Below are 23660 nucleotides of genomic sequence, written 5' to 3' on the forward strand. Positions count from 1 at the left end.
CCTTCGCCTGGTGACCTGGGACCGGAAGCTGACTAGACAGACACCCCTTTGGCATGGCACCTGGTTGAGGGAGGGCTCATCCCTGGAGGGTTTCCGCCGTTGGGACTTGGTAGGAATATCACAACTTGGGGACGTGTAGGTGGGAGATCACATGCGCTCCTTTTCTGACCAACAGCACAGACACGCTCTCTTCCCCTCCCAGTTCTACAAATATTTGCAACTCCGTCACGCCCTCAATATACACCTCCCAACACCCACCTCCCTCCCGGAGTTTAACCCTCTAGAAGGCCAAGTCATGATGGGAGACCTGGGGAGAGGAGGGGTGTCCCGTATATACGAGCTCTGATAAATAACTGTCCCACATCCCTGGATCGGCTTAGGGAACGGTGGGAGGGGTGGGTGGGCCCCTTGGACGAGACAGACTGGCGTGATGCCCTAATGGCGCCTAAAACCCTCACCACATCTTCATAGCTACGCCTGGTACAGCTTTACTATCTTCACATGACTTACAACACACCAGCGCGTCTCTTTCGAGCTTGCTTGAGAGCATCCCTGGCCTGTGCGCGCTGTGCTGGTGCCCCAGGGACTTCTATCACATGGTATAGCTGTGTCCGGCCTTAGATCCATTCTGGGGGGGTTGGAACGTGAGCTCATGCTGGCCTTGAGATGGGTGGTCCCCCACGACCCAAGACACCTACTACTGGGAGTGTTTGATGGCCTGGATGGCTCCCGGGCAGACAAGCGCTTCCTGGGAACAGCTTTGGCAGTGGCGAAGCGAGACATAGCGGCTAGATGGTCCCAAGCTGAGGCGCCAGCACTGCAGAAGTGGCGGAGGGGGGTGGACTGGTGCGGGGTGCAGGAGGAATCCCTCTTCGAGGCCCGGGAATGCCCAGAGTTGTTCAACAAAGTGTGGGGCAAATGGTGTGGCCTACTTCCATCCTGATGGCCCCTTGCTCGATTTGTCAGAGTGATGTGAGGGGACTATTTCCTTACTCAGAAAATACCATTATGAACTGTGTTGTCATCGAGGAGGGAGGGGGGTTTTCAACTATGACATGTGACTTGTTACCAATGAAATTTCTTGTATTAAAAACTTCAATAACAATTGATTATCAAAAAAATAAAAAAACAGTGGTTCTGAGAAACCCCTTTAGTCTAAAAGATTTGAGATTGAAGTACCTACTCCGCCCAATCCGTATAGCACTAGCTCAAAAATAGCGTCCTGGGAGCCATCAAGAACTATACAATAAATATTCACCTTTCCAAGCATGCTGTGTATTGAAAAAAAGGTGACTTCCGCAGTATCGCCTCCCAAGCCGCCTTAGGACTACTCAGCTAGGACATATAAAATAGGTAATGCGCCAGATGCTGTCAGTGGCAGGACGCTCGAGTTATCTTTTTACGCTTCTCCCTAGTTTTCCATACACCAGATGCTTTAAAATTAGGTTCTGATGTAGTCTCTAACCCTCTGTGATAGCTGCTTCAAGAAGGATCTCCGCCCCATGGATTCAGCAGAACTTCCAATCAATTGTGGTGTCTGTTCACCTTTCTTGCTGCCCAATGTGAATCCCTCTGGCAGGGTCCCCTTCTTTTGCCTGCAGTTGGGTTCAAGGTACCAATCTGCTCCGATGGTGGCTCGCCGATCTGTTTGGGCATGAAATACCTTGAAAAACAGGAGAGGAGGTGTTTGGCAAAACAACATTATGGCCGGGAGATCTGTGGCTCTCTTAAATACAATTTATTGTAACTAATAATATGTTTCTGGCGATCCTTGTATGGTGAGGAATGTGGGTTGCTGCCTTAGGAGTCATAAATAATTGTTTAATGGATAATATAGGTGGACCTTGCTGGGACACAATGCAGCCAGTGGGTAACGTTTCCAGATGTCCAGCATGGGGAGTGTATGATCACTGCGTGTGCTGATTAGCTGTGTTCCAAACTTATGTGGCATCTAACTTTATGGTGTTTTAGGAGTGCACGTTCACCCAAGGATATCTTGGCGCTGCATAACAGATGTTTATGGTTACTCCTTTTATTGACCTCTGAAGGATGAAAGGCTGAGTGAACCCACTGGGATTTTAAACTGTGCCCGTGCGGTGGAACACAGGCCTCTAAAGTGGACGCATTCGTCCACTAAGACACCAGACCTGTCTTGAAGACGCAATTGTAATGTGTTACCATAACAATGAGTAAGACGGGCATTGCCTGAGATAATAGGTCTGGTTGTACTGTGCTAACACATACAGCGTTGGCACATAAGAGCGAGACACACAGATGAGAGCCAGCAGGAGTAGGCAGAAATATGAAAGCACTTGAGTGGAGGTGGAGGAATACATTGAGACAGTTAACAACAATAGGTGAGGTATCAGTACACCACTAGGCTGAGCCAAGAGAAGATTAGCAAATTCACGAACCAAGGGCTGGAAGACAGCCAGTGTTTGAAAACCTGGCGTATGTAATAGGTTTATCTGCGATGAGCCCTTGATAGTCTTACTTAAAGCAATCAAATCTGTGTATAGGCGTCCACCGAGCAAGATTCTTGCTCTGCGTTATATCAGATTTTCACATAAATTTGTTGCATTTGGTCTGTTGTTGAGTCATTGTTTATAAGATGCTAAGAGAAATCTTTGATACATTCAGATGTAAAGCCACTTTCTGGCTTGTGAATGATGGAAACAGTTCTAAAGTAAAATATCTAGTGGCAGATAATTAATAGCAGTACATAATACCTGAAGCTAATCACCCCACTTTCCTGCCCAAAGTCTTTCCAAAGCCTCAAGTCAACAAAGGCAATGTTGCAGCTCCACGTCTGGTCTGTGTCACGCATCTGGCTTTGCCCGGTGGCTATGCTGAAGTTGTACAGAGGATATGTACGTTTATTTTGATTTCAGCTGATTTTCGGGTAGTGTCAACATTTTTATTTTTTTAATATGAAAGCGGTTTTCCTTCCTCATAGCTTCCTTGGCCAGAAAGCAATACTTTTTTTCATTGTAACAATAGTTACACTACCCTGATTGTATTTGCAGGATTTTAAGGTGCCTTACTATTGGGCATTTTACTGACCTCTGAGAACATAAAAGGTTGAAATATTTGGTTGTTAAAGTTTATTGATTAAATTCAGCTCCAAATTGTGTAAATGTCTACAAGATAAAGGACCTGATTTATACTTGGAGTATTGTATTTATTCCATCAGGATGACAGCGTAAAATACATAATCGCCCTGATTAAGTTAAACGTACTGAGATTTTAGAAGTGTCCGCATGCCTAACAGACCTCTCTCAACTTGGACAGGTTCCGTTGTCATTGCAGTTTCTGTCAATGTATTAACAGTTTGATGGGTGGTCAAAATAATGGTACCAGTCCTCAACTTTCTTTTTTTATTTTTTTTTTATTTATATTTTCACAGCGAGAACACACAGACAAGAAATACATTACAATGAATAGTCATAAAAATTAGCACAACTAAGTACAGAAGAAAATAGATAAATAAATCGGCAAAAAAGTCATCAACAGTTATAAATAGCCATACATAAGCAGGGAAGGAAAAATCAGAAATAAGGAAAAGTACATAGGGATAAGACATTTCAAACATATTCTGCCAAATTCATTTATACTAGTCGATATCATTCCTCAAAATAATTACGGAATGCACCCCAAATTTTTAGACCCAGCTGTCTCCTCCTACATCCCTTAACTGAAAACAAACCCCATTCCAATTTATATAAGCTGTACATTTTAGCTCGCCATTGTTGAAAAGCAGGTAGATTTTCCTGCAGCCACTCAGTTGCTATGCACAGCCGGGCTACCGTCATAGAAAAAACCAAAATAGCGATGTTGATATAAAATATCCGCATGCCTATTCATAGGAATTTTCCCCAGTAGCATCATGGCCGGTGTAATTGCTAGCGGGGTTTTAATAACCAATGACAAAAACTTTTCAATATCCAAAATAAAACTTTGGAGTTTAGCACAGCCAAAAAAGATATGTAAACTATCGGCGTCATCTTCCCTACAACGAAAACATTTACCCTCGTATCCACCCCCCCATTTTGCCATTCGTGCCGGGGTATAGTATAAATCAAATAAAGTTTTACAAAATTGGACTTTAAGATTTGCAGACATTAATGAATCTTTCGCCAACATAAGCATATCTTCCACTACAATTTCGGAGTCCCCTAAAGCAGTAACCCACTTCAGTCTAACTTTCTCAAGGTCATCTGCTCTTCCCAATAATAACGTTTGATATATAACTCCAATTTTTGCCTGCCTTTTAACCCTTTCTACAACCATATTTGTTTGCACATTCAGGCGAGCTAAAAAGTCTCGAATTTGAAGAAATAGGTTCTGGGAAGAGCAAACTGGGCCATTATTTCCTCAAATGATTTACAGCTCCCATTATCCAAATACAAATCCCCCAAAACTCTAACCCCTTTCCTCTGCCACATTATGGACATATCGTCTAAAAATATAACTGGTAAGTGCCTCTGAGCCTTAAAAGGTGTATAATAGCAAATTTTCCCCATTGCAGTTGTTTTAAATAACCATTTCCAAACTTTAAATGCACTGATCAGTACTTTAAAGCGCATGCGTTTATAATAACTACCATCCAACTCAATGAACAAACATTGCTTCGCGATAGGGCCTAGTAAAATTTCAAAAATGGTTGGAGCAGTAGCCATATTAGGAGCAATCTCACCCGTAATCATTAACCTCATTTTTAATAAAAAAACAAGTGACATAATACAGAAAAAAATCAGGCACTGCCATTCCCCCCTATCCAAAGGCAAAGTCATATATTTAATTGCCCGTCTGTCTCCCTGGGTTCCAGATAAATTTGCCACACATCGATTGTAAATGCTGTAACCTTTTTTTTTATATTTCCAAAGGTATTGACCGGAATAAATAAAAAACTTTTGGTAATACATAAATTTGAATAATATTACACCGGCCAATGATAGAGAAATATAGTCGTTCCCACCTTTCTAGTGAGATCTTAACTTTCGAAATCAACGCATTCCAATTAACGTCCACCAATTCAATCATATTTGCTCTAATCTGAACCCCTAAATACGTGACTTCTTTCACGACCCTATCATCATACCATACTAAAGTCTCCGAACACAAAATCTGCGTCTTTGATTCATTAAGTTTATAGCCTGTTACACTACCAAACTCTTTAGCCAATCTCTCAATTTTTTCAATGGCAAGTACAGGATTAACTGTATCTACAGCGATGTCATCTGCATAAGCGAACACAGAGAAACAATAATCAAAGACTCGATACGGAGGAATAAATACACTCCGAGACAATTGTTCAACAAAAGGGTTAATATACAGGGCAAACAAAAGAGGGGAACAGGGGCAACCCTGTCGAGTTCCCCGAGCTATACTCAGCGCATCAGAAAGCATTCCCATGGCAGATATTTTAGCCGTGGGGGCTATATAAAGAGACTGTAGAGCAACAATAAATTTCTGGCCAAAGCCCATTTTATTCATAAGTCTCCACATATAGCCCCAATGTACGCGGTCGAACGCTTTCTCCGCGTCAAGTAAAATGAGCGCTTCTCCACAGCTGCATTATCAAATAAAGTTATCACTTTGTTTATATGATCAACCGTAGCTCTTTTCGGTATAAAACCATGTTGATGTTGAGACACTAAGGGCGATATAACTTTAGACACTCGGTTAGCTAAAATCTTGGAATAAATGTTATTATCCGCATTTAATAATGAAATTGGGCGATAAGAGCCAACCAAGTCCGGATCCTTGCCTTTCTTACAAAATACCGCAATTGTGGCATCCGACCAAGAGCTAGGAGGGTATCCCTGCTGGGCCATCTGCATAACCTTAAGCAACTCATACTTGATAATATTAAAAAACTGCCTATAGACCTCCGCAGGGATTCTATCGGGACCTGCTGCTTTACTTAAAGCCAAACTTTTTACTGCGACTTCCACTTCCAATATCGTGATCGGGGACTCCATTTCTTCTAGGTTTAATGGGTCTAATACCTTCAATCCCTCTTCCAGCGTTTCTATCCAATTCAATTCTGGCACTGCACCACTCTGTTACGTATATAGCTCAGAGTAAAACTGCTGAAAGATCTTAAGTATCTGGTGAGGTTCGGATTGCAGTACCCCATTCACGTCTCTCAGCGCCCGAATATTCCTAGCCAACTCCTTCATCCGTAATCGTACCACAAGGTGCTTGCCTATTGATTCACCAAACTCATGACTTTGCATCCTAAATGTTAAATACCTCCTGGCGTTCTCTGTGCTCCAAAAGCCCACAACATTAGCCCTCTCCTTCGCCACCACGTTCTCTAACTCAGATAAATCATTCTGATAAGTGGCAATCCCCTTAGTTAGTGAAGTTTCAGCCTCAATCAAGCGGTCATAAATCCTTGCCAATTCTTTTTTAAGCTTATTTTGCTGCCATGAGCTGAAGCTAATACATTCCCCTCGGAAACAGGCTTTAAAAGTGTCGCAGACTATCCCAGCATTGGCAGTTTCAACATTATTCTGAAAAAAGTCTGGATCCAAGTATCCATATACTCCCAGAATTCCGTATTTAGACCTAGTTTCCGATCATATGTAAAGTTTAAACATTTAGGTCTACTAAAGCTACCCAATAGTTCAAGCACGATTGGGGCGTGGTCCGATGTAATCCTTGGATAAACATGTATTGTAGCCCCAGACAATAAGGAAAAAGGTGCAAAAAATAATCAAGTCTCACCAACTTTTTGTGAGGGTAGAATAAAAAGTAAACCCAATGTCTTTCCCCCTAATCCTTGATCCCTAGCTAAATTATAAAGTGCCTTGAAGAGTTTAGGTTTCCTCAACTTTCAACGTGTTTTGTTTTTTCCCCCAAAAAACCCATGACCCTCCCTCCCCCACACCATGTGAGTTTTCTAAACCAGCCCCAAAGTAACTCATATACTCTTCAGGGGCCATTCGTAGTATTCTAAACGAATGCTTAAGAAAGAGTCCTGCACTGGAAAATATTGTAACAGGTAACTAACTTTTAATTGCATACCACTTCACATTTTTCTTTTTTGCTCATTTGCTTCCTATTACCTTTTTATTTGTTTCATCTTCCACTTTGTGAATCTGTTTCTTCTATGCACGGTGTATTTCGCACCTTTATGCTGCATATTCTTGTCCTTTCACTAATGACCATTGTATAAGTCTATTGATTTTGTTTTCCACCTTGTACACTTCCATTTCTCCATCCCGCTTTCTAATTTTTATTTTTAATGGATGATATTAACAGGAGTTGGTGATCTAGCTGCATCTTACTTAACTCCTGTAAAGTCCTTAGTGCCTCAGATGCCAAAGCTGCTTAAGTCTCTCTTTCCAGTGCGGGACGACAAAAAGGGCAAGCTGCCATCTCCGCTTGCACAGCAGGTATGATGAAGAAATGTAATTAAAATCCAAAATAAGAATCCTTTTAGTATTCTGAGTCATTAGTATAAAATTATGTGTAGTGTCTGGCGCAACGTGTAATTCAAATTGTTTAAACGTATTGGCATTTTTTGTACTCACTTGGAAAGCTGCACATTATAACAAGATGTTATTAAATCTTGTAAACTTGCTGTTCCTAGCCACATTATCAAATGTGTATGTTAATATGGCAAAGAGCAATATGTATGTATGAATGAATTACTGTTTTTTTGTACTCAACGAGTGTCCCGGCACACTGATTCTCTTTAAATCAACAAAACAGTACTTTCTCACCAATTAAGCTTCTTGGATTGGTATACATTGGCTGTTTCCAGCGGGACCAGCTACTGTTTGACAGCTCGATACTACACAGTTATTGTATTCTTCTTCCATTTTCTTTGAATGGCCAACAGTGTCTAGCTAGTTTACTTGTTTGGGAGATCCAGATATGGTGTCTATAAACTAGGGATGTGACCAGAAATTATACTTACAAGATGTTTCATAACAAGGCTGCTGTGTACAACCCTGGGCACTGTTGTTCATGTCCATTGGGCTTCATGTGATTCTGTGTCTGATTGCTGTGTGTGCACAGAAAGGAGCTGAACCAGCATATGTCACTCTTATGAGGTCGGTGCTTTTGAATGCAGTCAACAGTTCAAAAAGAGTACTCGTAGCTGATATCCTCTCAGTGGCTGTGTTGATGATATTGTCTTATGTTTCCGGGTGGGTAACTTTGGCATCTCATTGTGAGTGTTACTTGGGCTCCTAGTGGACCGTGTCCTTCAGTAGCAGTGGGTGCTTGTACCAGGATACGGACTGAACAAATTGGTGCACAGGTTCCTTAGAGTGCAGTGCATGGGGATTTGTGATCCTCTGTCGTTTTTGGCAACAAAGTCAAGGCTGCCCTCATTCCAGTAAATAGTGGAACTTCAGAAAGATATCCCTTCATCCCACTAGGACAGTAGACCTATGATAAAATTAGCAAAGTACATCTCTTCAGCCCTACAGAAAGAAGGGGGGTCACAGACTGGTACTTGGAGGACTTTTAATGCGGAGTGCAAGCTTAAATAACTCAAAACATTTCTTTGTTCCTCTTCTACATCTTTGGCACCAGCTCTCACACTCTGGAGCATCTCAACATGCAACACTCCCATTCCACACCTGACATTCATACTTCACTCTTAGAACCCTCACTCGATCTACCACAGTCAAGTGGGTTTTATTTCATACCACTTTTTTTCAAAACATTACATATCATTGAAAGCCACTTGTTTTTTTCTTAGTCCTTGTCTACCAAAGAGTTGTGAAAGTACTTTAAAAGTCCTTATAAGTTTCAGAGTGATAAGTGTGGGGCTTCTATCCTCCCTGCATACTGAGCCTTTGTGCCAGTTGTAAGTTCCACTGCAGCAGAGATGTGCCGCAGTAGGGTGTATCACATAAAGTTATGTTAGATGAATTGATAAAGCACATGGCTGCCCCAACATCAGGGCGTCCCAGCGCTAGCGCACCAGGGCGAAGAGAACATGAAGAACTAAATGGAGGAGAAAAGCCAAGTTTTAGTTAATTTCCTGAAGGCCCATTGATCTTGTGTGCTCCAGACAGCCAGAGGGGCGGAATTCCACAAGACGGGCCAATACTTTAAAGGAGCGTCCACCTGCTCTTTGTCGGTGCACTCATGGGATACTGGCTAGATGTATATCGGCCGAGCACAGAGCCCGCCCTGGGATATATGTAGAGCAAAGCCCTTGCAGAATTTGAGGAGCTTGACCATGCAGGATCTTATGCATAATGCAGAGAGTCTTAAGCCGGACTCTCTGTTCAGTCGGCAGCCAAGTGAGCGCTGGGATCACTAAATTAAGACATGGCTGCATCACACATCTAAAGTAAACAAGAGAACACACACATTACCAAGCATAACAATACAGAGCTTAACATTGCACATCACAATATAGTCAACATTTAATGCAACATCTGTAACACTACAAAATCACATTGAAATGCAGCATAGTATACAGCAGAATGCACCACTACTGCAACACAATTCCACACAGCAAATGTGCACAAACGTGTTCATCATATATTTCCTCCTGCAGAATACTAGCTCCATATTATGGTGGTAAAAGATGTTTGGAATAAGCACTACCGTAACTTGCCACCAAGGACATGAAATAGCAATAATCAAAATGCTTTGTCATCTGGCCCCATCTCTTCCCAACCTGTCTGTGGAAGTGACTTTTCCTTTCTTTGGCCCAGTCAGGATTGGCTTTAGTACAGTGACAGAGAAGGAACTGTTATGCCCCCCTATGTCAATGTTTAATTTGTGCACGCCACTCAAACACCTTGTTTCCTCCTGTGGCAGATACTCCCTTCCGTCACATAAACAGTTAAGACGTTAATCCCTCCACGGTGAAAAAGTGTAATTTATACACCACACTAACAGTGTCATGTGAAGGAAAACATTATAAGTTCAGTGAAGTGCATTGCTGAAAAACTACAGTTCAAATTCCCACATAGGAAATACATACATAGGAAATGTAATACTTCCCAAATATGGAAGTATTACATTTTTATATTTCTCTTCCGAAATGTAAAGTATTAGAAGTGTCTACAGTTTGGCCTTTTATATGACTATTTTATTAGAGACAAAGAGAATACTTTATACAAGACAGATGAGAATGTTGTTTGCCGATATATATTAACATGATGTTGGTGCAGTATCAGCAAAAGGTGTTGGGTGGAATGCTCGCAATAAGTCTAACCACTGCCAATCGCTTGGGGTAAGAGATTAATGCAAGTATTTGATTCATCATTTCTTTTGTTGGCATACTTCATTGCAGTATGATTAACATTGCTTGTTAATGTCAAGTGTTTTTCCATGTTATGCCACACGTTTTTCTGGTTTGAGTTCAAGTTTTCCTGTGCACATTTAAATCATCAGTCATTTGTCAGAATCAAATCAAGTTACTGCTGGAAACTGAGCTGGTGAGCATTGTGCTCGACTTACTGGATGTTACTGGTAGTTTTAATGTGCTCCTAGAAATGTTGGATATATCATCATCTCCATAGTGCAAGCACCATTCAAGTGAGAATGAGCATGGTGAAACACTAGTGTTGTCGAGTTGCCACTTTAAGTACTTCTAGGCTCAAAGCATACCTGTCATACCTTGAGTTTCAAAGGAGAGGGCGAATTGGTTGTGAGAGTGTGTCCATTGAGATGAGTGGAGAACAAACATTTTCTGGAGGCGATTGTGAGAAGTTGGCCTGGTATATGATGTTCACTATTCTAGTGAACACCTTACACCAGTCCAAACAACCCTTATGGTGATGGTTGTAAGTCAACCTTATAGACCAGCTATCCTAGAGGTAGCGTGAACAGAACAGTCTTAGGCTAAAAGACTCTTGAGGGCGTGTAAAGCCAGCTGTTTTACCATATGTAACCCCTTGAATATCAAATGAAAGGACACCACACAGGATATATATAAAATATATATGTATTTATTTACTAACACACTCCTCTGAACCCTTTATGAGATCAGAGGCAAAAGCACATAACAAGTTACTTAGCCAGAATATGTTAAGTTGCACAAATTACAGTTAGGCCCTAGGGGCGAAGCAACCCATATATTAAGAGTGGTAAAAGTACCACGTCACAAGAAAAGGAAAGGCCTAGGGCCTGGAGAATCGCTGGGGCTACACTATCTGAACCTTAGGTTAGGAGTAGGAGGCCTAGTGCAGTGTCTTTACACACACGCGTGAGTCAATGTTAAGTCAATGGAAACTTAGAGTTGTGGTGTACGTGGGAACTAAGAAGGGGCGGGCAGTGCAGAAAAGGACCATCTCTTGCTAGGTCATTCTCTGCATTAAGATCTGCTATGCCCTGGCTAAGAAGCAGCCCCATTAGGGATTAAGGGTCTATTCCACCAGGGGAAAGGCTCTAACTACAGCCTTGGCTCGGGGTGTCTCATTCCTGGACATCTGTCAAGCGGCAATGTGGGCATCCTTGCACACGTTTGCCAAGCACTACTGCAGGGACAATCAGGTTTATTGGGATGGGAATTTTGCCCGTACAGTCCTGCAGGACTTCCTAGTGAAGGTTTAGGTCCACAACCCACTGCTGGGAAGGTAAGGCTTGGGTACCTAATTCAAAGGTAAGGAATCTGCACCTAGAAGTCTCTATCAGATGAACAAGTTACTTACCATCGGTAACGCATTAGCTGGTAGAGTCTCTTATCTAGCTGCAGATTCCTTACAGCCCATCCGATGCCATGCCTCCTCGGTTTGCGAACCAATTTTGTAGGCCTAGATTTACTCCCCCCTTTTTAGGGCTTTAGTTTTGCACACAACTACGTCAGTTACTTTGTGGCCCTGTGCTTCTGGTGCGGAAAACACTAAAAGTACTGACGTCTGTTTGCCTGGGAGCGCCTATATAGCTACTGCAACGTCATCGCCGACGACATCACGCAGAGCTGATTGAAACCACCCAACAGTGCGCACTCAAGGGGCATTGCTCAGCAAAAGTTTCTGGATCCAGCCTGACGCCTGGGAAATTAAAAGGTAAGGAATCTGCAGCTAGATGGAGTCTCTACAAGATAATACGTTACCAACGGTAAGTAACTTGTTTATTAAAATCTTTGCTTACATCACACTTCAGAATTACAAAAAATAATTTTGGCTTCCTTAGCTGCTGAATGTGTACAGTTAATTTACAGTGATTTCATTTTGTTGTGCGTTACAAAAAATGACACCCTGCGTCAATTCCTTTCATACTGTATGTACCCCAGCAAGATTGTCACATGATTCACTTTACTCTCTCTGACTGCAAAGTGAGGGTTTATAAACGCCAATCTCCATGTTACAATATAAGCAGCAATTTGTCTGAAGACATGCCCACCATTTGACCTGTGTCTTTATAGGACAGCAAATGTGACAAGATAAATACAGAATTTTAAGGTATCTTGATCTATTGCTTGGACTTTAGCGACCCACCAGAAATCGGCTCGCGACCTACAGTTTGGGTAACCCTAACTTAGACTGTAGTGTTGCCATCTTCATGCGTATAGTGTCTTAATGTTCTCTTTAGCAGTAAGAATGCCTTTATTTTATATTAAAAAATGTTGCGTCTACTCTTTTGCAGCCTGTTCCGCGAATTATGGTGCAGTCAGCAAGTATTGATGAAAATGCTTTAAAGATCAAGACGGTAAGGTTCGCTCAATAAAGGCAAGCTTCTCTCTACTGGTCTGTGGCCTGCTGTGTCTGATAGTAACTCTACTCTATGGGAGTATGCTTCAGAGGATAGCTTGTTTTTATAACCTACATTTCTTTTCATTGTGATTGCTGCCTAGCCGGAGATCTACCTATGTCACCTTCAAATTGTTGCACTCTGAGGTTTTGTATGTGAAGCCTTTTTTCAGAACAAAAACTTTTCCACAAGTGGAAGAAGTCCACAAAAGACCACAATGTGATTGCCTAATATTGGATTGTAGTCTTGTTTAACATCAATCAATCAGAACATTTGTAAAGTGCACTACTTACCTGTGAGGGTCTCAAGGCGCTGGGGGGGAGGGGGTGGTTATGCTGCTACTACTTGAATAGCCAGGTCTTGAGGTGACTTCTGAAGGTAAGCAGGTCCTGGGTCTGCCGTAGGATGATGGGTAGGGTGTTCCAGGTCTTGGCGGCGAGAACGATCTGCTGCCGGAGGTCGCTCTTCGGATGCCGGGGACTGTGGCGAGGGCGGCGAAGCGGAGCTTGGCAGTTAGGGGTGTAGAACCTGAGTCGTCTGTTGAGGTATGCTGGTCCGGTGTTGTGGAGTGCCTTGTGTGCATGGGCGAGGAGCTTGAAGGTGATCCTCTTGTTGACGGGGAGCCAGTGCAGGTCTTTCAGGTGAGGTGTGATGTGGCTGCGGCAGGGGATACCGAGGATCAGGCCTTCAGAGGCTTTTTAGATTCGTTGAAGTCGTTTCAGGAGTTTGGCCGAGGCTCCTGCGTAGAGGACGAGATGGCATTGACCTGCTTTGTCATGGAGAGAGTATAGTCGAGGATGACCCCTAGGTTGCGTGTGTGGTCGGTGGGTGTTGGAGCTGTTCCCAGTGCGGTCGGCCACCAGTAGTCGTCCCAGGCTGAGGGGGTGGAGCTGAGGATGAGGACCTTTATCTTGTCCGAGTTTAGTTTCAGTTGGCTGTTCTTCATCCACTCGGTGACTGCTTTCATTCCTTCGTGGAGGTTGGTTTTGGCAATGAGGGGGTCCTTGGTGAGGGAGAGGATCAGCTGGGTGTCGTCGGCGTAAGAGATGATGTTGAGGTCGTCCGGCGGGCGACGTGGGTGAGCGGTGCAATGTAGATGTTGAACAATGTCGGGCTGAGGGATGAGCCCTGGGGTATGCAGCAGATGATCTTGGTGGCTTCGGAGCGGAAAGGGAGGAGGCGGACGCTCTGGGTTCTGCTCGAGAGGAAGGAGGTGGTCCAGTCCAGAGCCTTTTTTTGGATCCCAGTGTTCTGGAGGTGTGTGTGTAGGGTGCGGTGGCAGACGGCGTCGAAGGCAGCTGACAGGTCAAGGAGGATAAGGGCCGCGGTTTCCCTGCCGTCCAGCAGGGCCCTGATGTCATCGGTGGCAGCGATGAGGGCAGTTTTGGTGCTGTGGATGCTGTGAAACCCGGACTGGGATGGGCCCAGGATGCAGTCCTTCTCAAGGTAGAGGGTCAATTGTCTGTTGACGGTCTTCTCGATGACCTTCGCCGGGAACGGCCTCATACCGTCCCCGCCATTGCAGTGGGGGTTCCCCTGGGATATAAGTTTGTAAATTTAGATCGCCCAGAGAAAATAGGTGGTGGCTTAGCCATAATGTATAAAGAACACCTGAAGGTTACCATATTAGAACAAAAGCATTGCCCACAATTTGAAATAATGATTTTTAAAATTAATTCTGCCACTAACATTTTTTGGAAAGGAGCATTAGTTTATCGCCCACCGGGATCTAGTGTGGGCTTCTCTCTTGCTCTTTTGGAGCTTTTAGCCCCATATTTTAAAGCAAAGGAAGATTTCATTCTCCTCGGTAATTTTAATATTCACGCTGATATTTCTGTGTTATGCAAAATGTGGCTTCTAGACTACTGTGTCATGTTATTTGTTATGTTTCAGCTTCTGTTCCCTTGCATGAGCTTCACTGGCTACCCGTTGAAAAACTGATCATGTTTAAGGCTCTGTGTCTTATGTATAAGGCAATTGACCAGAGGGCTCCTGACTATATTAACAAGTTGGTGACCCCTCATGTTCCCAAGCGTGCTCTATGCTCATGTAGCCTGGGCCTAGCAGTCACTCCTTGAGTGAAGCTGGTTAGGCAAGGAGGCTGGTCTTTTAGATACCTCTGCCTTAAGCTCTGGAACACGCTTCCCTCCGGAATTCGAACTGCCTCTTCCCTCAAGGTTTTCGTAAGAAACTCAAGACCTGACTTTTTTAATCGTTGTTGGTGTCTCAAATTTTTCTGATCTAGCGTTGGGAAATACTATGGGCAGCCATGTGCATTACAAATGCACTAATAGTAATAAATCATATATGACCTAATAGACAGTGTAATTCATGAATTATGTCTTTGTGCCTACATACAGGTGTTACAAAAGGGGGTGGTGATGGACGGAGGATCTGAACCAATCAAACACTCACACCCAGTCAACAGATCTTGGTTTAATCCATCACCGTTCTTTAGCCCACTCTGCTACCCCAGTTGAGACATGGCTATATGCAAATCAGTCTGACCCTGTGCCTCATGGGAACAGTCCAGCCCGAACTGCCAAGCCATGCCTTCCCTGGACCGGAAACAAGCTTCCGAGGACCGGTTTCTGGCATTTCAGCCGTCTTCAGCCCGGCTTGCTTGAATCCAGTGGCAAAGTGAGCAAGGGACTCACGTCTGAGCATACCCCGTCACACTTATGGCGAACAAAGTGGTAAGACATGGCTTGGCAGTTCGGGCTGGACTGTTCCCATGAGGCACAGGGTCAAGGCTGATTTGCATATGGCCATGTCTGAACTGGGGTGGTGTGGTGAGCAAAAAAACGATGGATTTAGGCCCAGATCTCTGTACTGGGGTGAATGTATGACATTGTTCTGCATTCTGTCCATCAACTGTTGTTTTTACATACAGGTGTGGCCTGTGCATGCAACACAGAGGACTTGGACTATAGGGACACCCATTGCCTTAATTTAAGTCCTAGAGGCGTCTCCTTATCCTCCACATCCTCACAACACATCTGTGTGGTTAGAGTTGTAATCAGCTGGGGTCTAAACAAGAATAAAAGTCCATGAAAAGAACCTGTGCTTTGAAATGGTTTTGCTGCTTCCATATCAAGAACTAACTTTGTCATTCACGATGACGTAGTAACAAATGGAAGGAGAAAGCAAAGTGTGGCATATGGAACTTTGCACATAAAAATAGAAAGAACCATTTTAAAAAAAGGGTCTCTAATCTTTTAGAGTACACAAGCTGGCAAACTATATTGATCTCTGAGGATTAGTAAATTTTGCCTCTCAGAAGTATATCATCGAAATGGGCTGTTACTCTCAAGCGGTGCATTTAATTTCATATTCTGCGGGTGAACCAGAGAGCAAGGGAAGTGGATTTGGAGATAGTGAGGACATAGCAATGGCGAATGACTTGGAATTACGTGATCTATCAAACCTGCAAATGATGCCAGGAGGCGCGCTGTAGATCACAGCGGCTTCTCAGTCCAGACACTTTCTGCATTTCAAGCTGCAAATGGCTCTCCCTGTCACACAAATCATCTTTCAGTAAATATTGGGACGTGTCTTCCGTTTGTGGCTTCTCTCGTCCCCCACCATTTCTGAGTCAAATTAAAAGAAACATACCTTCCTGTTTGCAGGGAATGCTCTGTTGCAAGCAGAGGTGGATCTGGGTGTGTGACACGGTTGCCTTAGTGTGCAGTTTGCTGCTATGCACATTGTATTTTTCCTACAAGATTCAAATGGCTTCAATATGTTCGATACCGTTAATGTGGCGTTAATGGGGAGAGGATGTAGCCTTACGGCTAGCGCTGCCGACTTTGAAGCTGGAGAACCGGGTTTGAGCCTTGACGCCGGCTCAGCATCCTGTGATTCTGGGCAAGTCACTTAATCTCCCCGTGCCTACCAAATAATGAATGTGTCCGTGTGTAACGTAATTGGTGCTCATGTAAAGCGCTCCAATACCTTCCGGTCGAGTTTGCGCTATTGAAATCTGCAATAATTATTTTTTTTGTAATCTTTTAGGCCTGGTGCCAGATTTATGTGAGGCTTTCACATGAGCCTACAATGATCTCCCTGAAAGAAATAGCCTTCCCCTTTCTTCCCCTAGTAACCCACCCTCCATCCCACCCAGCGATTGCCGCATACATTCACCATCTGCTGAAAGTGAGTGCTGAATGTATGTTTTAAGCCCTGCTGAATTGGGAATTCTGTGTGATATTACAGCCGGAAAAAAATGTCCCACACAGTAATTCCCCATTCCATGAGTTTAACGTGAAATTGCACAGTACTGGATCGGATTTACCATGTAGTAACCGTAAATTCACATGCACATTTATGATTCGATAATTCCGCCACAGTAGAGTGCAACCCGCAATTAGGGCCTACGTGAAAGCACATAATTATTAATAATAAACTGCTTGTTAAACCAAAGCACATCCATGCTCTATAATGACCCTGGGATGAAATCCTGAAAAAGCCCTAAAACCTCTTTGTTTGAATTCAAATTTGTGAAATAAAACATGGATACATCCTGTAAACTCAAGTACTTTTCACAGCAATGCCAGAAAATAGCTCTGTTTGCCATTGGTTGTTCAGCAGCCCGGTCTCCTATGGTTAGTGGCTTGTTAGGGTGCACATCCCCATGGTGTAAGTATCCATGAAGTACCTTCCTAATGGAGAGGTCAGTAGGGCTAGCATATTAGTAAGGCCAGGAAAGCCGCCGTCTGATGGGACCACCAGGAGGGGGGAGGCAGATGGCACCATATTGTAGAGATGAGCTGCAAATCCTCCTACTCTGTAGGTGGACATCATTGACCATTTCTTTTGACCACTAGAGCAATTAATACGACCACTAGAGCAATTAATACGCTGTTGGCATGTTTGCTTCAGTTTCTCCTGGTTTTATCCTATGTTCAGTTCACAAAAGTCTTTGTACTCCTATTCCTTAAGTTTTTACTGTCAAATAGAAGAGCAGCCAGGGCTTGACATCTTACAATGGTGTTTGCATGCCCAATACCGCCTGATCTAGCTCATCAGCTGCTTGTCTGTGACTCCTTCCTTGTTCCTACAGGCTAAAGGAATTTTCGAACTTTGTGAAGGTGCAAAATCTACTTATGGTAGAAACTGACGGTTATAATCCCTGCCACACACTATCAATTCTGAAAAGAGGATCTTCGTCTCCAATCCTCCTGTCACTTCTTGAAATCTTGGTTCTGTAAGTTTTGGAACTCAAGGAAGATTTCTTCTGAAACAAATAGGAGATACCAATGAGAAAATCCAGTTAACACCAGCTACCTTGTGCCATATTTGCAAAGACTTTCACTGGAGAAAATCTTGAAGTGCCTGAAGTATCTTGAAAAGCACAAAAGCAATTCTTTATTATTTTCATTTGGACATGAGCATCGTGAAGATGGCCCTGGAATCTTCAGACTTTCTCCTACAAAAGTCACTGTAAATATGTTTTGATGTGGTTGGGTGCATCAGGGCTACTTATGGCCATCTGCTAATTGTGTTTACTGGTTTCAGACAAAAAGTTCTGTGTACTCTTAAACTTTGCATGCACACCTTACCTATGTGCGAGCTGTGTTTCAACTCACTCTGCAAGCATAGTTTGCAGCCATCTTGCTCAGAACAAATATTACCATCTAAGTGTTATGTTTGGAGCCCATGCACTGACAGTACTAACAACCACAATAGTTTTTCTTTCCTGAAACTATTACTAGTACTTTAACCGTAGTGGTTGAAACCTCGAAACAACAACTTAAACCTAGAAGCATTTAGTGCTTCACCATATGTTTCTGATTGATACTTCTTCCTGCAGATTCCTCACCTTATGAATAACCTCCAGGAGCCATCCTGGATTCAGAAAACCCTTTTTCCCCAGCAATGACTCTCCAGTGTCTCCAGGTGATGCTGTCTGGGTTGTATGTCAGTACAACGCATGCTTTCACCCCGCATGCCATTACAACGCGGGGATTACAACGCAAGTCGTTACAACGACTTGCGTTGGGGGGCGCTGGATAGTGGAATAGTTTAATTTTCTATTCCAACTCCAGTCTCCCGTGGATAGTAGGGAAGGTGTTGGATAGAAAATTAAACTATTCCCTGTCCAACAGCGCCCTCCAGCGAAAGTCGTTGTAACGACTTTCGTTGTAATCCCCGCGTTGTAATGGTAGTGCGGGGTAATAGTTGTGTCGTAAAGGATGTTCCCCGCTGTCTGGCATCAGTCGCAACTTTGTATGTCCTGGATGTGACTGCGTCAAGATACATAAGGCGCAGACTGCGCACTGGTGTCCGTTCTGGTTCTTCTGCACCTCATCAATGTGGGTCCTGAGTTCTCTTGGTGCTTCACCGAGAAATTATTCCACTTTTGACAACTAAGTTCAATGCCACTTTCTAAGGTCCTGTGGTATAAACTTTGCCATACATGCTGTGTACATGTCTTTGTCAGAGGCACATAACTTCTGCATGTGGTGCTTCATCAATGCACGTGAAGTCAATCCGAGGCGAGGACAATTGGTTTTTTACCAAGGCCCTCCGGGGTACCTCAGAGTGGCCCCCTGGCTCTTCTGACAAGTTTCTGACCGGGGATGATCTAATGGTCTTCCCCATAGAAAAAATAGGTCCTCTTTTTTTCTTGAGGAAACAATCGTGCTTCCATGACATTTTGGAGACTTCACTCCATTTTCCCAATGATGGTCTCATCCTCATCATTGGAGATGGTTTCCGTATTGAATATGACACCAGAATGACTGATTGTCATCTGATTCTGCACAGATTGAGGTCTTTCATGAGTCCACCCAGAACATATTCAGATGGCCTCACTATTCTCTGGGCTGTTTTCCATTGTTGGGCCCAATCTTGGGTGCTTGGCGATTTTTGTTTTTTTTATTTATGTCACCAGATTTAGCATCCCCACAGGCTCTGTCCTTCGCACTGTTTCTGAGAAAGCCAGTAACTACTATGGTTCCAAACCCTGTCAGCTCTGTGTTGCTTTTTGCCACCATCACAACTCTGGCCCTGGGATCCAATGTTGGTATTTCCACCTTTGAATTTGGGGTACAATATATGAGTGGCAAGAGAAAGATTTATGCCTGTTTAAATCAATCAGGGTTCTTATACAGCGACTGCTCACCTATGAGGGTTTCAAGGCACTGAGTGGATCTGCGGTTCAGTCGAAGAGTTAGGTGTCTTGAGGTCCTTCCTGAGTAGCGGCAGCGATGGTGATTGACTGAGGTGCAGAGGCAGGGAGTTCCAGCAACTGTCTTGCAGATCCGCAGGATGGGGGCCAGGGCCAGTTGGGCAGACCGGAGATGTCTGGCGGGGGTGTAGAAGGAGAGGCGGTGGTTAAGGTATGCAGATTGGTTGTTGTAGAGGGCATTGTAGGTGCGCGTGAGGAGCTCGAAGGTGATCTCGCTGTTGTACAGTTTGTGTATTGTTGAGCTCGAAAAACTTTTCTTCCAGGCAGCCAGCACAGACTTAAAAAGCACCACACTGAACGTCAACAACAATTCTGAGATTGCAGAGGATAACAATCAAATAAAACACTTCACCCTCAGTGGCAGGTAAAGACAATTCCAAGGCCTCTGCAGCTTTTTGTACCACCAAGTGAACAGACCTCCTATGAAAGAGTCCCAGTGAGGTATGAGATGTGCACTGTGATGGGCAGGAGGTTGTCAGCTTCCAAGTCATCATTCTCAGTGTAGCCACAGTCTATGTCAGGCACAGCAAGGGCAACATAATCTGATCTTAGATGTTCCTCCTTTGTGGTGACCTTTTGGCACTACAAAGCTCTCTGCTAGGGTTATTAATTGAAACCAGAAGCCACGGACTCAACATCGTCTCCTATGTCAGCCACACCCGGCTGATTCTCTTCCTCACTGACGAACGCACAGCCGTCCAGAGCAACTTCCATAACGAGATGAAGGCAGTTGCCACCTGGTTAAAGGACAGCTGTATCAAGCTTAACTAGGACAAGACTAAAGTCCTTATCCTAGGGTTCACCCCTTCCGCCTAGAACGACTCCTGGTGGCCAGCAGCACTCTGAACCTCCCCGCCACAACGACTGACGAAACCTTAGCATCATCCTGGACTCCTTGCTCTCAATGAACTGCCAAATCAACGCTGTTTCATCCTCCTGCTTCCACACGCTTCATAAGAACTTCAAATGAATCCCCACGAGTCCAGGAAAACGGAGACCCATGCGCTCGTCATCAGCAGACCGAACTATGGCAACGCACTCTTCGCCAGCACCGCCCAGAAACTCCTAAAGAAACGGCAGAACATACAGAACTCCCCGCCAAACTCGTCCTGAACATCCTACGCCACAGCCACATCACCAGCCACCTGAGAGACCTTCACTGGCTACCTATCAACAAAAATATTACCTTCTGGGCTAAAGCTTTTATCATGGAATACCTCTCCCAAGAGTCTGGTGATTTTAGCCTCTTCCACTAAGTAGAACCATGGCACCTTTCCGACAGCCCCACCAGACCATCTAAGAGGCTTAATGCCATGGGCTACAAACCTCTGGCAGCCCAGCATTAATGGCTATACCTGGTGCTTTTTGGCCACTGTGTCCATACATTATGGTGCTGGCAATAATGGCCATCCTCATACTTCCCAGTCATATGAAAAAAATGTGGATTTAGGGATAGACTGGACGTCTTTAAACAAATCTCTAAGTGCAACTTAGATTCTGTTAATGCTGCACCTTTATTCCTGGTCATTGCTGTTACGCTGCACTGCCAAGCTTGAATGCCCTCCACAAGCTTCTTGGGGGAAGGACGACTGACTCTAATGAACATGCCTTTTTTTATGCAGAACAGCTACTCGTAGAGAAGCCAACTCCTCCCTGGAGTGATTCAACAGCAGTCACATAATGATATGCTTTACTCGCACAGTGGTTTCACCAGCTCTATCAAAAAGTTCAGAGCTTCTCAAGAGCACAGCAGTCCCATCAGCAGATTCAAAAACACCCCAACAGATGTAACCACTTGCAGTCAGGTGTTAATCTAAGTAATACCAAAATCAGTAACATCTTCAACCCCGGCCATCTTCTGCAGGCTCTACTGACTCAAAACCGCTTTGACTGCTCTTCCCCTCTACCCCACCATCCACCAATGGGTGAAGTATCTCATTTGACCTCCAATTGGAATATAATCATGTTATATCATTGGGTGATCTGCTCCAGACTGCCCTCCGGAACACACTTGGATCGTAAAGTCAGAAGTTCTTGCTGTGCAGAAAAGGGGGCAATAGAGGTGGTGCGTTTGGAGGAACGGGGCATAGGGTTTTACTTCCTTCATTTCTTGGTCTTCAAAAAGAGTAGAAGTTTGATGCCCATCCTAAGCTGTCACCTTTTGAATCTATTCATTGGGCCTGACACGTTCAAAATGCAGTTGTTGAGTCATGTTCTTGTGGGCCTCTACTCGGGGGACTGGTTGGGGTCCCTGTACCTTCAGGTCACTTGCTAATCTTCCCCGCTCACCGCACTATCTGTGGTTCACTGTAGGATCTCTGGCTCACACTTGTATGATTTGGTTGGATGACTGCCCCACAAGTATTCACCAAGTTGGTGGTAGTAGTGCTCGTGGTGGTGGCAGCTTCACTGAGAAGGTCTAGTAGCCCTTGTGTTTCTGAATTTGGACTACTTGTTGGTTGAAGGGGGTCACCTGCACTGGTCACAGAACATGTTCTTGGCACCATGTTGTTTGCGCACGACTTTACCATTGATGCCCTGTAGTCTGACCTTATATGTTCATGCAAAGATTGACCGACATGGATGCAGTCCTAGAAGTAACCTGAATGAATGCTTTGACTCTTCCCCCACCCCATTAGAGGACTGCACATATTATCGATGTGATGAAATTATTTCTGGGTGAGATACAGATGCCAGTTCTGCAAGTCCTACGTTTGTGACCCTCAGATGGCCTTGTGCATCCTGTTGATGCCACATGGCTGAGGGTCCAAAATTAGGAAAGTCTCAGATGTAGATTTATAACTTTTCTCTGAATCTGCACTGGTGAATGTGCTCCTCCAATATGTTGGTGATGTATTCCTTCAGTCACCCGCAGTCATAGGCTATTGTAGGTCTGGGTGCCTCCTCACTGGGGTGGGGCACTCATCTGGGCAACATTACAGCGCAGGGCCTGTCCTGGCATAAATATGATGGTGCTATGAACAGTCATCGTTTCTCTGAAGGCCTTTCTCCCTTCCATCGCAGGAAGTACCATTCAAGTTCTTTCAGACAGCATTAACACCACTCCTTATATGAATAAACATCTCAATGTGGAAGTTGTATTCTGTGCTGGGAGGTGACATGACTGTGATGGAGGGCTCTGCAATGGGCATTTAACTGTTGTGGCCCACCGGGCTGGCACTCGCTTTATGAGCATTGACGCTCTGATTCTGCTTTGAATGAAAGCTTCATCCAGATGTAGCAGAAATGATCTCCATATTGGGTGCCAAGCCTGGACCTTTTGGCCACAGCTCTGGGCGGGGAGTTTACTTTTTGTGAATTACACTTCCCTCAGAATGGTTCTCTCCTTTGCCCAATTGCTAACAATCCCACTTCTGTCAAGAGTCCTGCAAAAGTTGATGGACAAGAAGATTTAATTTGCTGATTTGTTGGAACTCAGTTCTCTGCCTCTTCTTCAACACAGGGAGGACTGCTCTCACGACAGGGTGGTTGGGTCTTTCACATCACGTTTGCAAATACTGCAGGCGATTGAGTGTAACAGCTAGCATCCTTCTTTTTACCTAGATAAGCAGATGATGTTACCTTAGCTGGTAGGAAATGTGCCATGAAACCCATTTATACAAGTCAGTGAAGTAAGTCTGTGGAGTGATATGAGAAGGAAAGCCTGAACCCCTTTCAGTTCTACTTTTTAGTTGTTCTGCGGTTTGCACTGATTTTTGCCCTGCAGGGCTTAGTTGTCACTACAGTAAAAGGGCCATTTAGCTGACTTCAAGGCTTTAATGTGCTT

General features: G+C 44.1%; 1 protein-coding gene across 2 annotated transcripts in view; it reads left to right on the forward strand.

Annotated features, from left to right (window-relative positions):
- KIF13B (kinesin family member 13B) overlaps positions 1-23660 on the forward strand; it is a 701202-nt gene that overhangs the window by 657893 nt on the left and 19649 nt on the right. For both annotated transcript variants that reach the window (XM_078649880.1, XM_078649879.1), the window contains 2 exons: positions 7273-7406; positions 12577-12639. In XM_078649880.1, coding sequence (XP_078506006.1) covers positions 7273-7406; positions 12577-12639 — 197 coding nt within the window. The remainder of the gene's footprint in view (positions 1-7272; positions 7407-12576; positions 12640-23660) is intronic.

Source organism: Lissotriton helveticus, chromosome 6 (assembly GCF_964261635.1).
Source record: "Lissotriton helveticus chromosome 6, aLisHel1.1, whole genome shotgun sequence".
NCBI classification, from domain to species: Eukaryota; Metazoa; Chordata; class Amphibia; order Caudata; family Salamandridae; genus Lissotriton; species Lissotriton helveticus.